The sequence below is a fragment of the Apodemus sylvaticus genome, chromosome 3, assembly GCF_947179515.1.
Source record: "Apodemus sylvaticus chromosome 3, mApoSyl1.1, whole genome shotgun sequence".
NCBI lineage: Eukaryota > Metazoa > Chordata > Mammalia > Rodentia > Muridae > Apodemus > Apodemus sylvaticus.
The window spans coordinates 130501333-130522801 of NC_067474.1; the positions used below are offsets into that span (position 1 = coordinate 130501333).

The 21469-nt window shown below is 44.8% G+C and overlaps 1 protein-coding gene across 1 annotated transcript; it reads right to left on the reverse strand.

Annotated features, from left to right (window-relative positions):
• Positions 1–1367: 1367 nt before the first annotated feature.
• LOC127680053 (40S ribosomal protein S26-like) lies at positions 1368–1721 on the reverse strand. Its single transcript, XM_052175631.1, has one exon. It carries the CDS (start codon positions 1713–1715, stop codon positions 1368–1370), a length of 348 nt encoding a protein of 115 aa, XP_052031591.1. The 5' UTR covers positions 1716–1721.
• Between the last annotated feature and the right edge of the window lie 19748 nt (positions 1722–21469).

Genomic DNA, 21469 nt, shown 5'->3' on the forward strand with positions numbered 1-21469 from the left:
TGTCTGTTGTTTTCCAAACCTAATCTGTTTACTGCGTGTTGTGGTTCAAGTCTCTAATCCCAGGACTTGGAAGTTGGAGGAGGCATGATCAGTAAGTGGCTCAAGATCAGCCTTGGCTAAGAAACAAGTTAGAGGCAAATCTGGGCTGCTGCGTGAGACCGTCACAGAATAAATAAATAAGAGACATACTTTTGAATGGTATAGTTTACTGTTTGGGCCATTACCCTAGGTTGTTTCTATTCTTCTACATGGGACACAGATCAAAACCAAGTTGGGGAGAAAAGGGCTTCTCCTTACACTGCCATGGCACAGTCTTCACTGAAGTCAGAACAGGAACTCAAGCAGGATCCTTAGAAGTAGGAACTGAAGGAGAGACTGAGGGGCTGCAGCAGGCCTTAGCATGGCAAAAGCAGGCCAGACCTGGGCAAACAAGGCTCTGGCCAGCCTTGCCCTTCCTAATTCCCTCTGCCTTGATAAAAACTATTAGGTTACATTCCTAAAGCTGACCCCAACCCACAAGATCTAGTCCCTTATTTGGCCACTTCCTCCTCCTGAGTCTGACTACCAAGGTCCAGCTATTAAAATATTGAAATTCAGCAAACAAAAGTCCCCTTTGAGTCCCCTAATTAACATACCCAATTAAAATTAAACACCTTTTCCTAACACCAGATTTATTTTCATAAACTGCTATTTGCCTATGGGCAATGCCTGTCTCCTCTGTATCCAGAGGGAGTCCTTTGTCTCTCTGGGAACTATCTCTTCCCCTTCCCCCATGTTCCTTTTCCTTTTCCCCCTCTGTTTCCTTCCTGTCTTTGCCTTTAGTTTCCTGCCCTTTGTCTCTCTGAGGCAAATAAATCTCTGAGCTGAAAACTTCACCTTCAGGTGTCTTGTGCCGATACAGATCCTTTTTGCAACAATGAAGAAACAGGGATTACTGGCTTGTTCTCTATGGCTTCTTCAGTATGCTTACAGATACAGACCAGAGATGCACAGGGGCCTGCAGCCTCTCACTGCAGTCTTTAATCAAGAAAATGGCCCCAAGCCGGGTGATGGTGGCGCACGCCTGTAATCCCAGCACTCTGGGAGGCAGAGGCAGGCGGATTTCTTGGTTCGAGGCCAGCCTGGTCTACAGAGTGAGTTCCAAGACAGCCAGGGCAACCCTGACAGAGAAACCCTGTCTCGAAAAAAAAAAAAGAAAGAAAGAAAGAAAGGAAAAAAAAAGAAAAAGAAAGAAAGAAAATGGCCCCACACAAGCCCACAGGCCTCTCTGATGGAGATGAATCCTCAGCTTTTTTTTTTTTAAGCATAACTTCCATTTTATTTTTCCAAGGCATCTTTCCTTCCGCCCTGATGAAACCACCTCTTTACTACATGGGCTTTGGTGGAGGTCGTGGTGCAGCGCCAGCAGTTCTGAATCGTGGTGGGGGTGTTCTGTCCTTCCGGGCTTCACGGGATCGATTCCTGACGACCTTGCTATGAATGGCACAGCTCACACAGTAATGCAGCTTGACATAGAGCTTGGGAAGCACGTAGGCCTTGAAGACGCTTGCTTTAGATATGTCCCTGACAGCAGCGGCTTCTACAATGTTCCGAATGACGAACTTCTCAATGGCCTTATCCTTGGGCAGGCACCGGGCGCAGTTCGTGCAGCGAATTGGCTGCACATGGCCGCAGCCCTTCTTGGCACCACCGTTGTTTCTTCTTTTTTTGGTCATCTTGGAGCCAAGACTCGAAAGGAGTCCTCAGCTTTGAGAGCCCCACTTCCCAGATGACTCTTACTTGTGTCAAGCTGATAAAAACTAACCAGCACAGACACATAATGTGGGCTTAAAAAGCAGCCATTGCTTTAATAAAACTTCTACCTGTCTTCTCAGTGGTCCCAGAGATTTTAGGTAATCGCTTGATCTTTAGCAGCCTTGACAATCTAGGCTCAGCCACTTGTCCCCAAAACATCAATTAAATGTACAAGCAGGGGACAGATAGATGAGCACAAACACTGTCAACATTGAAATAACATGACTGCCGGGCAGTGGTGGCGCATGCCTGTAATCCCAGCACTTGGGAGGCAGAGGCAGGTGGATTTCTGAGTTCGAGGCTAGCCTGGTCTACAGAGTGAGTTCAGGACAGACAGGGCTATACAGAGAAACCCTGTCTCGAAAAACCAAAAAAAAAAAAAAAAAAAAAAAAAGAAAGAAAGAAAAGAAAAAAAGAGAAAAAAAAGAAAAAAAGGAGAAAAAAGAAATAACATGACTGTATTTAACCATTGAGGGGGACAAAGACAGCGCAAGGCTTACATGTCTAGGTAGATAGTATAAGCCTTAGGCAAGTCTTCCTATAAAGGAGTCTGTATGTAGGAGGGCTGATTACATTGGTCATTTTTTTTTTTAATTTGTTTTTTTTTTTTTGAGACAGAGTTTCTCTGTATAGCCATGGCTGTCCTAGAACTCACTCTAGCCCAGGCTGGCCTCAAACTCAGAAATCCGCCTGCCTCTGCCTCCCAGAGTGCTGGGGTTACAGGTGTTCGCCACCACCCGCCCTATGCATATGTTGGTCATTTTAACCAAGCCTCCAAGAACACTTTATCTCTTATGACTTGCTGATAGCTGTATTGCAGGAAGGCAGAGGAAGTGTAGGAGGGCTAGAGAGAGAAAAGACTGTGGCTGAAAGGTATCCTTGCAGGCTAGAGAAGAGGTTTGAAAGTCTGTGGATTGAATTAGCTTTGCCTACTGAAAGGAAATGGAGCTTTTAAAAGTCAGTCAAAGCTGTGCTGGCGGCAGAAGCACCAGTTTAAACTGATCATTAGCCATGGCCTGCTTGCATAGGTTGGGCAGACTAAAACAAGTCCTATTGAGGATCAAGGGGTTGGTCCACCCACTAATAGAGGCCTCAGCCTACCCAGAGGGGAAGTGGGATAGTTGTTTTGGCTTTCAAGCATCAAAGCACAGTTCCTAGGCTAAGGCTATGAGTGGGTAGAAAGGGACAAAGAGATTTGGTAAGTTCTGCAGAGATCTAGCTAGATGAGGGGGTAAAATGTGTATAAGGCCCTGGAGCTGGGGAGCTGACTTGGGATATTGGGATGTGGAAAAGTAGGATTAGAAGCCCAGGAGGGGATGGAGGGGAGCCTACATACTGGGAACTTCCTGCCACTTATCATTTCTGGTTCTTCTGATATAACCAAGATCCCCCAGAATTTGAATGTCAGACATGCCATTTTCAGGCTATTGGGACAATTTATACCAGAGAGAGTAATCACTTTACACTTGAGGCATAGTTTTAAAAGGATGGGTAGCCTGGCAGTGGTGGTGTGTGCCTTTAATCCCATAACTCAGGAGACAGAGGCTGGCAGGAAGATCTCTGAGTTCAAGGCCAGCCTGGTTTACAGAGTGTATTCTAGGACAGCCAGGGCTATACAGAGAAACTCTGTCAAAGAAAGGAAGGAAGGAAGGAAGGAAGGAAGGAAGGAAGGAAGGAAGGAAGGAAGGAAGGAAGATTCAAGAAGGAAGCTGAAGTTTGGAAAATGGGGAACCCTCACTCTTGAGGAAGAACTCGGGGTGTTCTGAGGATTCCAAGGCCCCCCCGACCTGCATCCCCACCACTATTTGAGGCAAGAGCAGCAGCTCTGCGGGAGAGGTCAGAAAAGGCACAAATGAAATGGCAGCAGACCTTGACCGCACCAAGCTTCAGCTTAGGCAGTGCCCAGGGCACTGATTTCATAGGCACCTAGGGAGAGAAGCAAACAGGCAGAAGAGATGAGTTGCCGCTTGTGGGAGTGGATATGAGTCCAGCAATGGGCATGAGCATGAGCATGAGGAGAAACAAGAAGACTCCCAGGTCTTCAGAAGCTAAAGAAGGGAGGGTAAGAGGAAGAAAACAAGAGAAATATCACCTGATGGATTACCAAGAGAGAATTTGGAGAGGTTAGGACCTGATAAACGCTGTATGTGATTTTGGGTTTCAGCGGAATCACCCTAACCTGGACCTGAAAATTCCAACAAGCAGACAGCAACTTTCTTGTAATCAGAGGGTGAAGCTTGAAGGGGTGGGAGAGGACAGAATAAAAGCCAGGGTCCTGAGAGGAGCTGCCACCACACGATGCTTTCTGGATTACAAGGAGGTCGGTTGGGAAATGGCATTGTGCACTGTGTATTTGGATGCTGATTTTTGCACTCGGAGATCTGGTTGCAGTCCAGATGTTGGCATGGTCGTTATTATCGAAGCATTTCCTGTTTCAATAGTGCGTAAAAATTGTTCTCCATCACCTCAGATTGGTTAATAAAGAGCTTATCAGCCTATAGGTGGGCTGGAAAGTTAAGGCAGGACTTCTGATCCCAGTGAGGGGGTCCCTGGTGGAGTGTGGAGGGAGCCGCCAGGAGGAGCCAGGGTGAGACTGAAATGGCAGGTAAACAGGCACGTGACTGGGAAGTAGCCAGCATAGTTGTGTGAGAATAGATGAGTATCTGCCCAGCATGAATCTTATTAATAAACATAATTGTTTCATTACCCAGGAACAAGGGAGGCATAGAAAAGCCCCAAATGATACTTTTACAGAGATCCTGGCTCCAAGCACCTGTCCTCAGACAGGGCACCAAATGTAAGAAGAAAGAAGAGGAGGTGGCTCTGTAGAACTGACAGGTTTATTTCTGAATAAACCTGAGAAGAGGATCTCATCAGAGAAGGGAAAGAATGGACTTATCTAACAGCCTAGGACTTTATTCAGATCTGACATGAGGGGGCTGAGTTCCTTCCTAATTCAGCCACACACTGTTAATGGTTAACCTAGGACATTCAGGTTTGTTATTACTTGTTTTGACTTTGGTACTATTCCAGCTGGCACGTGATCACAGGAGGGGAGGGAGCTGGAATGCAGTTGCCTCAGAGTCTTGCTCTTGTTCCCAGATGCACTTCTGAGTCTGAAGGCCTGGATTTGATTCCCAGGAGCCCCCTGTGGAAGGAAAGAACAGACTCCCATAAGCTGTCTTTGACCTCCATACACACACTGTGACATGTATGCAGACACAAACACACACAAGTACAGACATGTAATAATTATTTTCCTTTTTTTAATAGATTTATTATTTATATGAGTACACTGTAGCTGTCTTCAGACACTCCAGAAGAGGGCATAGATCCCATTACAGATGGTTGTGAGCCACCATGTGGTTGCTGGGAATTGAACTCAGAACCTCTGGAAGAGCAGTCGTTGCTCTTAACCGCTGAGCCATTAAAGCTAGGTTTTTCTTTTTGTTTTGTTTTTTGTTTTTTGTTTTTTGTTTTTTGTTTTTTGTTTTTGTTTTTGTTTTTTGTTTTTCAAGACAGGGTTTCTCTGTGTAGCTCCTAGTTGTCCTGGAACTCATTCTGTAGACCAGGCTGGTCTCGAACTCAGAAATCTGCCTGCCTCTGCCTCTCAAGTGCTGGGATTAAATGTATGCATCACCACTGCCTGGCACTCTTTTATATTTTTAACTAAAAATAAAAACAAAATAATTTAAAACTTTTAAATTTAGGCACGTGTTTGTGTGTGTAGGCCACATATGTGCAGGTGCACACTGCAGAGGCCAGAGAGGGTGCTGGGTCTTCTGGAGCTAAGTCACAGGTTGTTCGAGCCTCCTGAAGTGGAGGCTGAGAACAAAATTCCTGTCCTCTAGAAAAGCTGCAAGCGCTCTCGATGGGTGAGTCGTTCCTCCAGCCCACAGTAAGAAATAAATATAAACATTTTAGATTTATTTTATTTTATGTGCACACATGTTTATCCTACATTTATGTGTGTGCATCACATGTGAGTCTGGCATCAGCAGAGGGTGTTGGATCCTCTGGATCTGGAGTTACTAAGAATTGAAGCTGGGTCCTCTGCATGAGTGTACTGGCTGGTTTAGTGTCAACTTGACACAGGCTGGAGTTATCACAGAGAAAGGCGCTTCAGGTGAGGAAATGCCTCCATGAGGAGGCATTTAAAGCTATACGCATTTTCCCAATTAATGATCAAAGGGGAGGACCCCTTGTGGGTTGTACTATCCCTGGGCTGGTAGTCCTGGGTTCTATAAGAAAGCAAGCTGAGCAAGCCAGTAAGGAACATTCCTCCATGGCCTCTGCATCAGCTCCTGTTTCCTGACCTGCTTGAGTTCCAGTCCTGACTTCCTTTAGTGATCAATAGCAATATGAAAGTGTAAGCTGAATAAACCCTTTCCTCTCCAACTTGCTTCTTGGTCCTGATGTTTGCGCAACAATAGAAACCCTGAGTAAGACAGTGAGCAACAAGTACTCTTAGCCACTGAGCCACCTCTCCAGCCCAATTTTAAATTTTTAAAAGATTTATTTATTTTGATGTATTTATTTTATGCATTGTATGAGTGTTTTGCCTTTGTGTATAGATGTGTACTTTATACATGCCTGGTGTTCTTGCATCAGAAGAGAGTATTGGATCCCATAGAAGAGAAGTTTCAGATGGTTAGGTTTGGTACTAGGAATTAAACCCAGTTCTGCAAGGCAACAAGTACTTTTAGCCACTGAGCCATCTCTCCAGCTCTACATTCATTTTTTTTGTTTGTTTCTTTGTTTTTTTTTTAAAGAATTATCTATTTATTTTATGTATATGTATACACTGTAGCTGTCTTCATACACACAAGAAGAGGGCATCGGATCCCATTACAGATGGTTGTGAGCCACCATGTGGTTGCTGGGAATTGAACTTAGGGTCTCTGGAAGAGCAGTCAGTGCTCTTTATCACTGAGCCATCTCTCCAGTCCTCTGCATTCATTTTTAATATATGTTATTTTTATTTATGAATATATGTATGTGTTAGATGCACGTCTCTATGGACGCTCCGGAGTCCAGGAAAAGGTGGTGGACTGGAGTTACACATGATTGTGAGCTGTCTAATGTAGCTGTTGGTATGGAATTCAGTTCTTCTGTAAAAGCAGTATGAACTCTTAACTGCTGAGCCATCTCTCCAGCTTAGAAAAGCTAAATAAGGCTTTTATTGTTGTTAAAACAGAATCTTGGGGCCGGAACAAGCTGGACTGAAGCAGGCTGGGAGTGAAAAAAACAAAACCAAACCAGAATCTCACCATATAGTCCTGGCTGACCACACAGATATCCATCAGTCTGCTTCCTGGGTGCTGGAACTAATGTCATGGACTTCCCTGCCAGACAAAAAGCTACGTTCTTATCATCAAGTACTCTGTTGAATCTAAGGAAAATCTGTATGAACAAATCTTATTAAATGAGTTTGCCTTCCTAGTCACTCCTCCACACAATTAAGGACCATATTATCTTTAAAATAATTTCACCTCTTCCAGGGTTACAATATTGAGACCCTGCCTCAAAATCACTAACACGCCGGGCGGTGGTGGCGCACGCCTGTAATCCCAGCACTCTGGGAGGCAGAGGCAGGCGGATTTCTGAGTTCGAGGCCAGCCTGGTCTACAGAGTGAGTTCCAGGACAGCCAGGGCTATACAGAGAAACCCTGTCTCGAAAAAACCAAATCCAAAAAACAAACAAAAAAAAAACAAACCAAAAACCAAAATCACTAACACATGGAGTCACTTGTGCCAGACCTTCTTAAAGTAACTAGAGCCAAGAGGTTATCAAGAAATGATTCTTATCTTGGGAGGCAGAGTTAGGTGGATTTCTGAGTTCGAGGCCAGCCTGGTCTACAGAGTGAGTTCCAGGACAGCCAGGGCTACACAGAGAAACCCCGCCTCAAAAAAAAAAAAAAAAAAAAGATTTGAAATTTCCCAGGGATCTCCTTGGGTGAAGGAAGAGCCTGGCTACCAGCCGAAGTGGCACAGCGCTTGTTTCCAGGAGACAGTTGTTTCTGTCTGTTCCGGCTGAGGCAAGATGGAGAAATAGAAAACTGTATAGCGTGGATGTGCCCACCTTTGCTCCCGGAGCTGCGGAGGCAGAGGTAGGCGGATCTCTGAACCCAAGGTCAGCTGGGTCTGTGGAGTGAGCTTAAGAACAACCACTGCTACACAAAGAGAACAGGGAAGGAGAGAGACAACGAAGGAGGAGGAGGAGGGAGAGGGAGGGGGAGGGGAGGGAGAGGGAGGGGAAGGGAGAGGAGAGGGGGAGGGAGAGGGGAGGGAGAGGGAAGGAGACTGAGAGGGAAGGGGAAGGGAAGGGAGGGGGGAAAGGGGGAGGGAGAGGAAGGGAGAGGGGTGGTAGGGGGGAAGGGGTGGAGGGAGAGGGAGGAGGGGGAAGGAGGGAGGAGGAGGAAGAATTTGCTTGGCATGTTGACAAAGTCAGAAATTTCGGACTAAACTACCCATGAAGACAATACAGTTTTTCCAAAAGACATCTTGTCAAGGACAATATATAAACTATGTTTACTTAGGGCCCAAATGGTGTATAACCTTCAGTTTCTAACACTCTTCTCTTTCCTAAACCTAAACAATGGTTCCCATAAAATTTTTCTTCCTTCCTTCCTTTCTTCCTTTTTGTTTTTTGAAATCAGAACATTTATTTCATGACTGATTGAAATCCTCAAGATGAGCTAGAGGTTGTAACAGCTGCCCTGTTGGGTTTAGGTATTGTTCCTTCGTGGAATCTATGTCTGAATCTGCAATAGACAATTTTTGGTGCCTCATCCGACCAGTCGCGGTAGTGTTTCCTCTCTTAGCCTTCGTACTCCGGTTATACTTTCTCTTGTGTTTGGCAGAGTAACCACATTTGCCACAGGTCAACTTCAGAGCCTCAGCGGCAGCACAGCATGTGCATCTTATTGTGACACTTTCCAAAGAATGACCTTCCTTCTGTCGTCTTGCTTCTACTGTCAAGGCCAAAGAGACTGGAAGAGAGCCATTTTGAACTTTCTATGTAGACCAGCTAGGCCTGGAACTCAGAGATCCACCTGGCTCTCTCTAGTGCTGAGATGAAAGTTGTGAACCACAATGACTGGGTAACTTCTAAACTTATTGTAAGCTACATCTTAGATCAATGCTAAAAAGAAAGGTTTCTTAGCAGCTTTTAGAGCCACCAAAATTCAGTATTTCCCCATTGTAAAGAAACCTGATTGCTAAATCAAGCAAGGTGATCATTGCATTTATTCCCAGCACTGGGGAGGCGGAGGAAGACTTCTGTTGGGAGATAGTTTTGTGCACATGGCATTTAGATATTAGTTGCTGTAGTGGCACTTTTGGGAAGTGTGGCCTTTTTAGAGTAGGTGTGGCCTTGTTGGAGGAAGTGTGTCACTGTGAGGGTGAGCTTTGAGAGTTTCCTCCTAGCTTCCTGAGGACGCCAGTATCCTCCTGTTTACCTTCAGAACAAGGTGTAGGACTCTCTGCTTCTTCAGTGCCATGCCTGCTTGGATGCTGCCATGCTTCCTGGCATGACAATAATGGGCTGATCCTCAGAACCAGTAAGCCAGCTCTATTTATTTATTTATTTATTTATTTATTTATTTATTTATTTTTGGTTTTTCGAGACAGGGTTTCTCTGTGTAGTCCTGGCTGTCCTGGAACTCACTCTGTAGACCAGGCTGGCCTTGAACTCGGAAATCTGCCTGCCTCTGCCTTCCAAGTGCTGGGATTACAGGCGTGTGCCACCATGCCTGGCAGCCAGCTCTATTTAAATGTTGTCCTTTTGTAAGAGTTGCCTTGGTCGTTTGTATCTCTTGGCAGCAATGAAACCTTAACTAAGACAGTTGCAGTCTGGACATTGACAGCGTTGTAATCCTTGGAGCATCTCCTCTTCTGTATGAATGCTGTGTAAAAATTGTTTCCCAATGCTTCTGATTGGTCAATAAAGATCTGATTCAACCAATAGCAGGGCAGGAGAGAGAAGTAGGACTCCCAGGCCCAGTGAGAGTGCTCTGATGGAGACTAGAAAGAGGGATGTACCGTGAGGACACAGGTGAAGAAGGAGGCCAAGGCTAGACCAAACTGGCAGGTAACAGGACATATAGCTGGAAAGTAGGCCAGGCCAGCATAGTCAGGTTAGAATAGCTCAGGACCTGACCAGCCCAGAGTCTCCATGAGCCAAACACACAGGGTCTCCATGTCATTTATTTGGGATATAAAGGGGTAATAGAAAAGTGACCCCAGGCTGGGCAGTGGTGGTGCACGCCTGTAATCCCAGCACTCTGGGAGGCAGAGGCAGGCGAATTTCTGAGTTTGAGGCCAGCCTGGGGTCTACAGAATGAGTTCCAGGACAGCCAGGGCTACACAGAGAAACCCTGTCTTGAAAAAAGACAAAAAAAGAAAAAGAAAGAAAGAAAGAAAAAAAGTGACCCCAAATTTATGTTACACAGATCTTTGTGAGTTCAAGGTCAACATGGTCTACCAAGTGAGTTTCAGGACAGTCACAGCCAAGGTGATTACACCAAGAAACCCTGTCTCTAAAACAAAACAAAACAAGACAAAAGCAAAAAACCCACCAAACAAAAAACTGATTTCAGACTGGAGAGATAGCTTAGTGGTTAAGAGCAATGACTGCTCTCCCAGGAGACTCAGGATCCTTGGTGTCCACTTGGTGCCTCAAATCATCTCTAACTGGAGATCTGAAGGACCTGACACACTTTTCTAGCACCCAAGAGGTAAACAGACATACAGGCATATAAAACATGGGCTGGAGAGATGGCGCAGTGGTTATGAGCACTGACTGCCCTTCCAGAGGTCCTGAGCTCAATACCCAGCAGCCACATGGTAGCTCACAACCCTCTGTAATGGGATCTGATGCCCCCTCTTCTGGTGAGTTTGAAGACAGCTACAGTGTACTCATAAATAAAATAAATAAATCTTTAATTTAAAAAAGGGGAAAAATCTGGGAGGTGGTGGCACACACCTTTAATCCCAGCACTTGGGAGGCTGAGGCAGGCAGATTTCTGAGTTCGAGGCCAGCCTGGTTTACAGAGTGAGTTCCAGGACAGCCAGGGCTACACAGAGAAACCCTGTCTCCAAAAACAAAACAAAACAAGCGGGGCAGTGGTGGTGCTCGCCTTTAATCCCAGCGCTTGGGAGGCAGAGGCAGGAGGATTTCTGAGTTCGAGGCCAGCCTGGTCTACAGAGTGAGTTCCAGGACAGCCAGGGCTACACAGAGAAACCCCGTCTCGAGAAAAAACAAAAAACAAACAAACAAAACAAAACAAAACAAAAAAAGATTTAAAAAAGGGGGGGGAATTAATACACATTAAAAAAAAATCCTAGTTGGCATGGTGCCACAAATCTTTAATCTCAGGTCTCGAGGGGCAGAGGCAGTCAGGTCTCTGTGAGCTCCAGGCAAGCCTGCTTTACAAGGTAAGTCCAGGACAGCCAGAGAAACCCTGTCTCGAGGAGTGGTAAGAGGGGACCTGATCGCAAGTGTTTAGTAGCTGTAGTTGTTACAACCTCCTGTAGCTGCTGGAACCCCAGAATGGTGACCTGGGGGCAGTCAAGAATTGAAGACCCTGCTCAACCAGCTTGTCTATTAAAAGAGAAAACTGCAAAGAGTTCCAAGACAGGATGCCCCCCCCCATCCAAGTGGCAGGGGCTATGTGCTTTTAAATGGTTACAGAAGAAGGAAATCAATGGCAGGGCAGGAATGAATAAAGTCTTGTCTTCTCTCTGTGCCCAAGATGACTGATTGCCTTTTTCACTTGGCACCAGAACTCTGTCATAAACCACTTTAATTACCTAAAAGTCATCAAGTAGAAGGCCCTTGATTTGTGAAGCAACTGCGAGCAAAGGCACTTTGATCTCTGAAACATCTGCAGGTGATGTCAGAAGAGTCTGTCCAGATAGTTGGGTCTCCAGAAAGGATCTTACTAGGGCCAGTTCCTAACTGTCTGCCAAACTTCTGTTTCCAACCTAAACACTCCCTTGGGAAGCTCACACTTTTGCTCTCCAATGTGATTTTCTCTTTCTCTGGGCATGTCGTTTTGCTTGTTTTGTTCCCATTTTGTTTTTAGATTTGTTTATTTTGTTTTGTGTGTATGAGTGCTTTGCTGCATATGTGTCTGTGCGCCACCAGGTACATGCCTAGTGCCCAGGAGATCAGAAGATGGCACTAGATTCCCACAGCCAGAGTTAACAATGATTGTGAGCAGCCCGGTGGTGGTGGTGGTGGTGGTGGCGCACGCCTGTAATCCCAGCACTCTGGGAGGCAGAGGCAGGCGGATTTCTGAGTTCGAGGCCAGCCGCTGGTCTACAGAGTGAGCTCCAGGACAGCCAGGGCTACACAGAGAAACCCTGTCTCGGAAAAACAAACAAACAAACAAAAACCCCTGAAAAAACAATGATTGTGAGCAGCCCTGTGGGTGCTGGGAACTGAATCTGGGTCCTCAGTAAAAGCAAGAAGAGCCTTTACCACTGAGCCGTCTCTCCGACCCCCACCTTTCTATTTTTTGGATAACTCCAACTTTGTTTCAGACTAGCTCATCCTGGAATTCTTTTCCATGGTAAATCCGTAAATCCCAGTTTGGCCTGAATGGAGGTAGTTAAGGCAAAGGAGAACTTTATGCAATGAGGGAAGATACGGAGTGGAGCTGTGTCTCTGTCCCTGCTTCAGGAAACATAGAACTTGTCTAACCATCTTGCAACAGAGTCTGGAGGGCTCTACCAATGGAGCAACATCCTTAGCCTCAATTTCAGTTTTCAAAATTGGGCTAGAGAGATGGCTTAGTGGTCAAGAACACTGGCTGCTCTTGAGGTCAATCCCCGGCTATATAGGGTTCTGATGCCCTCTTCTGGCATGCACGTATACACGCAGCAGCACATTCATAAATTAAATAAAATTTTAAAAATCTTTAATTTTTAAAATAAAATTAATTTCAGGGCTGCCTACACAACCTGCATTCCATCCCTGGGACTTACAGACACAGTTAAAGGAAAGAACTGACTCCTGAGATTGTACTCTGATCTTAAAACACACACACACACCCTAGGCCAGCTCTAGCATCGGTGTCAAGGTTACAGTTCTGAAAGCTAATGTGCAGCAGGCAGAAACATGGCCTATGAGTAAGTGCAGCTGGGTGGTGCTTAAAGAGACAGAACCAGTTAGAACGTGAGCAAGTGGGCTAGGAAGGAGGTGTGCTTGGCTTGCACAGTCCTTTCTAAACTGGGAGGCAGGCGGAAGGGCTTGAGAGTCAAGCAATCCTCAGCACATTCTGAAAATACTAGCTTTCGGCCCATAAGAGGACTGTAGTCAGGTCCAAAGGTTAAGGAAACTGCTCCAGTCTCTTGAGTTCTCTATTTTATTTGCTGGCACTTCCTTCTTGGCTACTCTAACTGTCTGAATAAGAAGAACAGCACAGCTTAGGTTTCCAGAGGCTCATATTCAACCTAGTCCGAAAGTGTCAGGATCAAATTTAAGAAAAATCTGATTGCACCTTTTATCCCAGTACTCAGGAGGCAGAGGCAGTCAGATCCCTGTAAGTTTGAGGCTAGTCTGATCAACATAGGATGGTTGAGCCAGTCAGGGCTACATAGTAAGATTCTGTTCCAAACAAACAAAACACAGAAAGAACAAAGAATGTCTGCACTCTTTCCAATCCAAGAGAGAGAGACAGTAAAAATAAATTTTATTTAGTTCTTTATCATTTGTACGCGTGTCTGAGGCACTGTGGAGATAAGGGGAGTTTATTCTCTCCTATCTCTATGTGGGTCCCAGGAATTATACCACAAGTGCTTCAGCCAACTTTATATATGTATATGTATATATGTGTGTGTGAACACATATAATTAAAACTTTATTAACTTTTATTATTATTATTACTATTACTTTGGTTTTTGAGACTGGGTTTCTTTGTATAGCCCTACTTGTACTGGAACTTAGCTCAGTAGACCAGGATGCCCTCAGACTCATAGAGATCCCCCTGCCTCTGCCTCCACAGTGCTTGGATTAGTGATAGGAACCTCCTCATCTGGCTTGTTTTTGCTTTTGTTTGAGATGGGGCCTTATTGTGTATCCCTGATTGTCTTGGGGCTCATATGTACACAGGCCTGGCATCCAACTAACATATATCAATCTGCCTCTGCGTTCTGAGTGCTGAAGCTAAAGGGTTAGGTATAGATATGGGGGATTTTAAAAAAAGATTTATTTTATTTTATTTTATTTATATCTTGTTTTTTTGTTTGTTTGGGGTTTTTTTGTTTTTGTTTTTGTTTGTTTGTTTGGTTTTTTGGGTTTTTTTTTTTTTTTTTTTTTTTTTTTTTGGTTTTTTGGATTTGGTTTTTGTTGAGACAGGGTTTCTCTGTATAGTCCTGGCTGTCCTGGAACTCACTCTGTAGACCAGGCTGGCCTCGAACTCAGAAATCCACATGCCTCTGCCTCCCAGAATGCTGAGATTACAGGTGTGCGCCACCACCGCCCGGCCTAAAAAAGAGATTTATTAATTTATGTATATGAGTACACTGTAGGGGGCTGGAGAGATGGCTCAGCAGTTAAGAGCACTGACTGCTCTTCTGAAGGTCCTGAGTTCAAATCCCAGCAACCACATGGTGGCTCTCAACCATCTGTAAAGAGATCTGATGCCCTCTTGTGGGGTGTCTGAAGACAGCTTACATATAAGAAATAAATAAATATTTAAAAAAATTAGTACACTGTTGCCATCTTCAGACACACCAGAAGAGGGCATTGATCCCATTATAGATGGTTTTGAGCCACCATGTGGTTGCTAAGGAATTGAACTCAGGATTTCTGGGCGCCAACACGCCCGGCTGCAGTCAGTGCTCTTAACTACTGAGCCATTTCTCCAGCCCCTATGAACCACATTTGTTTGTTTGTTTGTTTATTATGAACATACTGTAGTTGTCTTCAGACACCAGAAGAGGGCATCTGATCCCGTTACAGATGGTTGTGAGCCACCATGTGGTTGCTGGGATTTGAACTCAGGTCCTCTGGAAGAGCAGCCAGTGCTCTAACCACTGAGCCATCTCTCTCATCTATCTCTCCAGTCCCCACCTTGTTATTTTTGAGACAGTTTTTCACTAAATTTGGAGCTAACTGATTGGCTAGCCTGGCTGTCCAGGAAACTTCACAAATACTCTTTTCCTCATTTTATAGACCAAGATGGCTGGAACTTAAGATCTTTTTCCCTCTCCACCCCAAGTTCTAGAATTAGATGTTCACATCACTTGTAGGAATATAGAAATGAGTACGGAGCTGAGAGGAAGTCTTGCAGATGGCACAAGTCATATTCTTGTTTACACAGCCTGGAAAACTGTTGTAAAACCGGCCTTCGTAAGCCACACAGTGGTGGACAGCCAGGGCTACACAGAGAAACCCTGTCTGGAAAAACAAAACAAAAAACAAAAACAACAACAACAAAAACCCAAACAAGCCAGGCCTTCATGACAAAGCAACAGTTAAGAAAAACAACAAAATGTCTTAATTCTGGAATTACAAATTTTTTAACAGAGATCTAGCTATGAGATCAGTCATGGGACCTAGAATGGTTTCAAAGTCAAGTTAGAAGTCATTAAGAAAACTGTGGCTGTACCTCCGTAGCTGTGTCTCTGGACTGTGAGAACACTCCTTTGTGGTTAATGTCTTTGGGGTTGTAGATAGGTTGTTCCAGTTCCATCCCAAACCTGCTGCTCTTACAGAGGACCCAGGTTCAAATCCCAGCTTCCACATGGCAGCTCACAGCTGGCTGTAACTCAGGAACCAGGGCATCTCCACACGTGTACTTTAGGGGCTGCAAAGACACCTGGGCTTTACTACATCGTGGCCTTCCTCCCAATCTTCCCTTTGTGAGCTACCTAGAGGACCGTGAGGTAAAATACCTTAGAAGAAACATCTAGGTATGGCAATGGTGGTACATGTCTTCAGTCCGAGCACTCTGGGAGGCAGAGGCAGATGGATTTCTGAGTACAAGGCCAGCCTGGTCTACAAAATGAGTTCCAGGACAGCCAGGGCTACACAGAGAAACCCCATCTTGAAAAAAACAGAGACAGAGAGACAGAAACAGAGCACATCCAGTCATCCATGATTTGGGAGGAAAATGCAATTATCACCCCATAAATATGTCACCTTCACTTTTTAAAAAGCCACAATCCAGCCAGGCGGTAGTGGTGCATGCCTTTAATCCCAGCACTTGGGAGGCAGAGGCAGGCGGATTTCTGAGTTCGAGGCCAGCCTGGTCTACAGAGTGAGTTCCAGGACAGCCAGGGCTATACAGAGAAACCCTGTATCAGAAAAAACAAAAAACAAAAAGCAAAAAACAAAATAACAACAACAAAAAAAGCCACAATCCAGCATCCATTTTGCTACCATCCCTAATTTGGGGCCGCTCACTCCCTCTCTGGAATGCTTGCATGGATTTGCTGCATTCCTCTCAACTGAATTCTTTCCAGAAGACAAGGACTGAAAGAACCCTGTAACACCACCATGCCGGGTCTTACCAAGCCTGACATGGTGGCTCACAACCATCTGTAATGGGTTCTGATGCCCTCTTCTGGTGTGTCTGAAGACAGTGACAGTGTACTTACATATGCCAACATTGCCAACAGAGTCAGGATGATGGAGAGCTCAGGGCTCTAGAGCCAGGCTGCAGTCTCCGCCCCACCCCCATGAATGCACACACGCAGGCAGACAGGCACACTCATGTAAATATTCACACATCTCTGTGTAGAGCGCCAACTGAGGGCACAGAAGATGTACCAGGGCAAAAATCAGAGGGGAAGATCAATGCTGAAGTGAGGTCGTGGACAGAAGACTGCAGCCAGCTCAAACCACTGGGCTGTGGCTGGAAGCTGGGGTGGAGTGAGGGGGAGTTGTACGGGCAGAGCTGGCAAGGCAAGGGGAAAAAACGCAGAAGGAAGCAGACGGCCTAAGTCATGTGGCAGGACTGATTTCTTCTTCTGTTAACCTCATTTCCTGATTTTACAGACTTCTATTGTGAATGTCACCCACAAACAATGCTCTGTTAGAAGTAGGTAGAAGTAAGTGACTGAGTTAGTCAGGCACTGTGGCCCCTGCCCATAATTTCAAGAGCATCATAAATTCAAGGCCAGCCTGGCATAAATAGAAGATCCTATCTATTTTTTAAAAGAAATGCTGGAGCCAGGCCTGGAATCAGGCATGGTGGTCCACTCAGGGGGCAGAAGCAGGCAGATCTCTGTGAATTCAAGGCCAGCCTGGTTTACAGAGTGAGTTCCAGAACAGCCAAAATTACATAGAAACCTCCTCCTCTCCAAAAAATCAACCAACCAACCAAACAAACAAAAACCCCACAGGTGACTAGCATGTGATTCTCTAAAGATACAAGGATTTTAGGGAAAAAATTAAGTAAGTAAAATTTAAAGTAAAAATTAAGTAAGTAAAAATTAAGCAAGACTGGTTGTCCTGTGAGATTGAGACCTGAGTTCAAATCCCAGTGCTGGAATAAAACTGGGCATGGCTGTAAGTGTCTATAGGTGCAGCATTGGGAATGGGGGTGCGAATCACAAGGATTTGCCGGTCCGTCAACCTAGAGAAAAAGAAAGATAAGTTCACCCAGAGACCCTGTCTCAAAGCAATAAGACACAGAGATATCAGAAGGTTCCTAACACCCCACTCTGGACTCCATATGAACACTTATGGGGGTTTAAATCTGAACACACATATACAAATTTCCGTGTACACACACACACACACACACACACATACACACACCATATAGAGCTGGAGAGTTGGCTCAGCAACTAAGAACACTGGATGCTCTTTCAGAGGATCCAGGTTTGATCCTCAACATCCACATAGTGGTTCACAACTATCTCTAACTCCAGTCCCAAGGGATCTAAAATCCTCTCCTGACTTTTGAGAACACTAGGCAAACATGTGGTGCACATTCAAGCAGGGAAAGTTAGGCTCTGTTTCAAAATAAGGGGAGGAGGGAAGTCAAAATGAACAGTTTATGTAAACCATTATAGGTCAATAAGGCAGGTTTTTTTTTCTAAATGAGAGTTTAAAAATACTAATTTATTCTTTGGCTTTTTTGAGACAAGATCTCACCGTGTAGCCCTGACTGGCCTGGAACTCACTGTGTAGATCAGGCTGGCCTCTGATTTACAGAGAGGCAACCCACCCTGCCTCTGCCTTCTGAGTGCTGGAATTAAAGGCACTCAACACCACACCCAGCTATTTTTGGTTTTTAAAAGATTTAAAAAAAATACGTGGCTGGGCGGTGGTGGCACACACCTGTAATCACAGCACTCTGGGAGGCAGAGGCAGGAAGATTTCTGAGTTGAGGCCAGCCTGGTCTACAGAGTAAGTTCCAAGACAGCCAGGGCTACACAGAGAAACCCTGTCTCGAAAAAAACAAATCCAAAAAAAAAAAAAATGTGTGTGAGTGTTTTGCCTGCATGTATGTATGTGCACTATGTGAGTGTGTAAGTGTCCACAGAGGCTGGAAAAGTGTCAGATCCCTTTTTGGTTTTTGTTTTTGTTCTTTTGTTTGTAGACAGGGTTTTTCTGTGTATCCCTGACTGTCCTGGAATTCACTCTGTAGACCAGGCTGGCCTCGAACTCAGAAATCCGCCTGCCTCTGTCTCCCAAGTGCTGGGATTAAAGGCCTGAGCCACCACTGCCTGGCTCTTTTTCTTTCTTTTCTTTCTTTTTTTCTTTTTCTTTTTCTTTCTTTTTTTTTTTTTTTAGATTTATTTATTATATGTAATAAAAAAGTACAGTGTACTGTAGCTGTCTGCAGAAATACCAGAAGGGGGCATCAGATCCCATTACAGATGGTTGTGAGCCACCATGTGGTTGCTGGGATTTGAACTCAGGACCTGTGGAAGGGCAGTCAGTGCTCTTAACCACTGAGCCATCTCTCCAGCCCCCAATGTCAGATCCCTTAAAACAGTAGTTATGGATTTGGGGGCTGCCATGTGGATGCTGAGAACCAAATCCCTGTCCTCTGCAAGAACAGCAAGTTCTCCTAACTGCTGAGCTGTCTCTCCAGCCTCTATTTTTTTTAACAGCCTCTACTTTTTTTTGTTGTTGTTTGTTTTGGTTTTTGGATTTGGTTTTTTCGAGACATGGTTTCTCTGTCTAGCCCTGGCTGTACTGGAACTCACTCTGTAGACCAGGCTGGCCTCGAACTCAGAAATCTGCCTCCCAGAATGCTGGGATTACAGGTGTGCGCCACCACTGCCTGGCTCAGCCTCTACTTTTATGTTTTAAATTTTTTGTTTGTTTGTTCTTGGCTTTTTTTTTTTTTTTTTTTTTTTTTGGAGACAGGTTTTCTCTGTATAGCCCTGGCTGTCCTGGAACTTACCCTGTAGACCAGGCTGGCCTCGAACTCAGAAATCCACCTACCTCTGCCTCCCAAATGCTGGGATTACAGGCATGTGCCATGGCTGCCTGGCTGTTTTAATCATTTGTATGTGCATGTGTGTAGGTAGGTGCCTTGGAAGCTGAAAGGGACCGGGTCTTTTGTACTGGAGTTATGAGTGGTTATGAGCCACCTAATGTAACATCAAACCTGAGTCCCCTGCAAGAGCAGCATGTGGTTTTAACCACTGCACCATCTCTCCGTCCTCAGTACAGCTTGTGGTAGAGAAAGAGCTGGAGAGATAGCTTATCGGGTAGGAGTTCTTACACACAAGCCAGAGGACCTAGCTGGATTCCTGGATCCCACAAGGTGGCAGAAGAGAATTGATTCGTGAGAGTAGTCTTCTGACTTCTGCATTTACACAGATACACAAGTTAAAGAAATGCTTGTTTTTCTTTTGAAGAAAAAATTCAAGAATTGGGCATGGTGGTACACTTGAGAGGCAGAAACAAGTAGATCTTTGAGTTTGAGACCAGCCTGGTCTACAGAGTGAGTTCCAGGATAGCCAGAGCTGCACAGAGAAACCCTGTCTCGAAGAAAAAAGGAAAGTGTGTGTGTGTGTGTGTGTGTGTGTGTGTGTGTGTGTGTGTGTAAGAGAGAGAGAGAGAGAGATTCTCTTTCAGGTAATTTTGTAATAGTTGTTAACATGTTAAGTATGTTTCCCCTTTCATCCAACAATTATTAAGAATTTAATCAATAGAAACACTAGAATAGTGAGAGCTATTTGCTCTTACTTCTGGGGCTGAGCAAAGGCCTAAGGGCTTACAGGCTTAGACATGCACGTTGTGCCTGTCATTTGTTGTTTTGTTTTTCACTTTCTATTTTGAGTCCAGCTCCCTGAGTTGGTTCAGCTGGCTTGACCTTGTAATGCTCCTGCCTCAGTCTCCCTAATAGGATTGCAGACTTTTACCAGGCCCAGTTATTACATTGTTTAGAAGAAAGGAAGCATACCTACGTGTTCCCAAGAAGGAAACTGAAAAATAAATTATTATCCATCTATACTAGAAAGCCATACAGTCATGAAAAGGACAGACCTGTAAGTGTCGTTATAGAATGCTGTCTGTGAGCTGTTAGGTGGAGAGGGGAAAAAGAGACCATTCAGTTATGGTTACCAAAGGTGGGTTTGGTATTAGTTATATTCAGTTTATTCAGCTCCAAGGATCAAAGTCCAAGAGCTATAGAAGGCCAGGGTGCTGGTCCATGCCCCTGGACAGATGTTGTGCAACTTGCAGGAGGAGGCTGGCCTTTGCCTGGGTGGGTGTGGGGATTTCTTTTTCAACTCTGTCTCAATCAGGACTGAGCCTGGCAGTCTGCATTTCCTTGTCGAGACAGAATGTGGGTGAAAGTTAAAGCTGTATCTATATTATTAATAACATTTTCCCTACTTCACTAGGGTGACAGGGTGAACTGTGTTGGTGCTGAGCCTTGAGACTCTTGAGTGTTTTTCTATTATTATTACTATTATTATTATTATTATTATTATTACAGAAATCTAACACATAAACTGTAGCTACAAAGCTTGTCTTTCAGTTAAAGGCCAATGACAACCAAGTTGTTTAGCTTGGCTGTGTTTTTGTCCATTTGTAGAAGAGATATTCGTGTTCATTTCATGAAATTGCTGATATCCAAGATCTGAGGCACTGGGCGTTTGATAAACATTGATTAAGTTTCATATAAACCTTGGCTTACTGTGAGAACTTAGGAACCCAACTAGCTCCTTCATTAATCTTTTGGGACCTGAGTATTAGGCAGACATTATTACTTGAATGGCCAATTAGTAAGTAATTAGAGCTCTGGGCTCTGTGGTCAGGTGCTGCCTAGAAACCCTCTTGAGAATGAAACAGTAAACTCAAGAGATGGGGGTGGCTTGTGGTGGCACAACGTGAAACCCAGCCTTAGGTAGACTCAGGCAGGACAAACATGAGGTTAACTGAAGCCTGAGCTATGTAGTAAGCCTCTATCTAAAGGAAGAGACAGAGGGAGAGAGGGAAAATCTAGCCTGTAACTCCTATTTATCAAAACTCCTACTTATCAAAAGCATTCTTCACTGAAACCCCCACACTGGGGCCTGGGGATGCATGTCAGTAGCAATACTGTATGTTTAGCATGCCTGTGAACACACACACACACACACACACACATACATACTAGATAATCTCACCTATATATACTGTGGGGTTAGATTACTTTATTATGCCAGGCAGTGGTGGCGCATGCCCTTAATCCTAGCACTTGGGAGGCAG